This window comes from Cryptomeria japonica, chromosome 10 (genome assembly GCF_030272615.1).
Source record: "Cryptomeria japonica chromosome 10, Sugi_1.0, whole genome shotgun sequence".
NCBI classification, from domain to species: Eukaryota; Viridiplantae; Streptophyta; class Pinopsida; order Cupressales; family Cupressaceae; genus Cryptomeria; species Cryptomeria japonica.
In genome coordinates, this window is record NC_081414.1 from 635872961 (window position 1) to 635875820 (window position 2860).

At 33.0% G+C, this 2860-nt stretch overlaps 1 protein-coding gene across 1 annotated transcript; it reads left to right on the plus strand.

Annotated features, from left to right (window-relative positions):
* The first annotated feature begins 601 nt into the window (after positions 1-601).
* LOC131073332 (transcription factor MYB4) lies at positions 602-1901 on the plus strand. The gene is made up of 3 exons (XM_058009742.2): positions 602-737; positions 834-963; positions 1050-1901. The coding sequence occupies exons 1-3, from the start codon at positions 605-607 to the stop codon at positions 1789-1791; spliced, it is 1005 nt and encodes a 334-aa protein (XP_057865725.2). The 5' UTR covers positions 602-604; the 3' UTR covers positions 1792-1901.
* The last annotated feature ends 959 nt before the right edge of the window (positions 1902-2860 follow it).

A 2860-nucleotide genomic window follows, 5' to 3' on the forward strand; every position in this document is an offset into this window, starting at 1 on the left:
CTTCAAATCGTTGAGACGTTAATTGCGGGCATTATTTTGATGGTGATTGTTAAATGACCGATTCAAAATGTCAAGGAAACCTTTCTATATTAGCAATTATTCAATATTTTAGTAGTTATTTAATACCACTCGCGAAATTTACTTCCCGCGTTGAAACGTTTGTAGTCATTATCCGTAATAAAAATAAGTCGGCAATATATATATAAATGTATACTTTAAAATATTTAAATTAAATAAAATGACTTGGCAATTATTACGTGTCATTGTCAAAAGCTCGATTCGGTCCACGTACGTAATCTCAGCAGGTTTCCATCAATACCTAGCATCTTAGCAGAATAAGACTTGATATTTTTTAAATAAAAATCAAATCAAAACCACGGTCGAACCGCATTGTAATGACGGCGACGCTAAATATCATATGACCGTGGCAAGGTAAATTTGACCATTTTAGCAAATGACAAATTTAAATGAATATTATTAATATTTTGAACAATTCTAGTGGATCACATGATGATGAGGCGTGAAGATTACGTTTTGCCTGTCTCCTCATTCTTTCTACGATAAAAAGAGATTGGTGGGGCTGTTGGAATCCACCACAAAATCAATGGGCCGAGCTTCCAAAGATGAGAAAATGGGACTTAAGAAAGGTCCCTGGTCTCCTGAGGAGGATCAATTGCTTATTGATTTTATCCACAGAAATGGCCATAATAATTGGATTGCGCTTCCCAAGCAAGCAGGTTCAGAATTCTATCATCTGTTTTTTCACTCCTCATGAATTCTTTTCTTTTGCACAACTTTCTAAGATTGTTGATCGTTTTTATAATTGATTACAGGGCTTCTTAGATGTGGGAAAAGCTGTCGTCTACGGTGGAATAATTACCTTAGACCAGACATCAAACGGGGGAATTTTAGTTCAGAGGAGAAGCGAGCTATCATTAAACTTCACCAGATTTTCGGCAACAGGTTTGTTCATCGCTCTTTCTTACTTCCACCATTATATTCCCAAGCCCTGTAATAAGGTACTACTGATAAATTCCATTGTGTTGCAGGTGGTCTGCCATTGCCTCACGCCTGCCTGGAAGAACAGACAATGAGATAAAGAACGTCTGGAGAACTCACTTGCAGAAGCATCATCTCCAAATGGCAATCGATCCAGTGACAAATGCAGTAGCAACGAGTTCTACTTCACACAATAATTCCAAGTACAGTCACGTTTCAATGGAGCCAATGAAGAAGGATGCGTTTGCAGACAATTCAGTTATATCACAAACAAAAGCATCTGTTGATTCTCCTACCACGCTACCCTACTCGTCTGGCTCATTCAACGATTCACAGAGTTTGTCAAGCGAAGTTATTTCAACATTAGGTTGGATTCGGTCCAACTGTATAAATTCCTTTGATGTAGCATTTGGGTACAATCATCAGCCACCAAATGTTCAAGATGATAACAAACTTGAAGAGTTGTTATTAGATGAGAAATTTATCATGGGAGATCAGAAATTGAAGGAAGAAGAAAGGTATTTGCCGAGGGAAAGTGAGAATGCAACTTCAATTATGACATCTGAAGCAAACTGGGAGCACAGTTCAAACTTGCAGGTTTGTAATTTGGTGTCTTCCTGTCGAGAAGATGATAACCTGAATAGCAGAGATGGTGAAGACACAAATGCCCATCAGCTGTGTAATATTGGCATGGAGTGTAATGATTACTGGTTAAACTTTCTGCAGCAAGCTGGGTCGCTTCAGGCTGGTAGTTCTTTTTCTATGCATCACCACCAGGCCGGGTATTTATAATTAACCATGCCTGTCAACGAAAAACTTTGTTCATGGTTACAAATCTTAATTGCATTTCATTTTATAGTTCTATTCGTAAATAGAAGTGTTAACATTGTTTTTGTGTTTAAGCAGAACTCTAAATTCTTAATTTCAATTCAATGAAGTAATATATATAATTTCCTTTCCATTTAATTTCAACTCAACTCAATGATATTTATAATTTTCTTTGCGCACATCATATTGTTTTCATTTGAAAAGATTGACTTTTAAGAATCTTTATTATAATGGATGGCTTTCAATTGGTTTATCGAATTTTAAGATGATTTTAGGTTTTCAATAATCTAAAGAGGAAACCTATATGGGCTCTGAGTGTATGATGTAATGATTTAAATATAAAAGTGGTCATAATGATATAAAAATATATGATAACATTTGAAAAAGAAAATCATTATTCAAAAAAAATAAACTAGAAGAAATATCCTACCTAACTTCAATTTTGCACTTATTTATAGTATAATTTATTTGAAAAACCAAAACAATCTACATATTTTAACATTTAGAAATTAGAAAATCAAAATTTACTTACTTGGAGAAATTAACACTATGAAAATTTCTTTTCCTTGAATCAAATAATGAACCCCACTTACTAGTAGCAAGATACCAACAATAGCAGTGATTAATAATGAACCCCACTTGCTAGTAGCAAGATACCAACAATAGCAGTGATCTCAAGCATTCTTGTAATACTAGTCATATTAATGCCTTTTCTAATTAGAACAATTCTATGTAATTACATGTGTAATATTCTTATAATTATGAAAAATTATAGCTAATTAGTTATTTTGTAATTTAAACATTAAGTAATTGAGTAGATTAGATTTGAATTCTAGCTTACTAAATTTATTTCAACATGACATCAATATATTTTATTTCCAATTCAACTATATGTTTCCTAAAAAAACTTGGGTTAGGCAGCTAGAGGACCTTAAAAAGTAAGTAAAAGGATATGAATTTTAATTTAAAATTTATTTCAACTTGACATGAATTATATTTTATTTTCAATTCAATTATATTTTTCCTAAAAAAG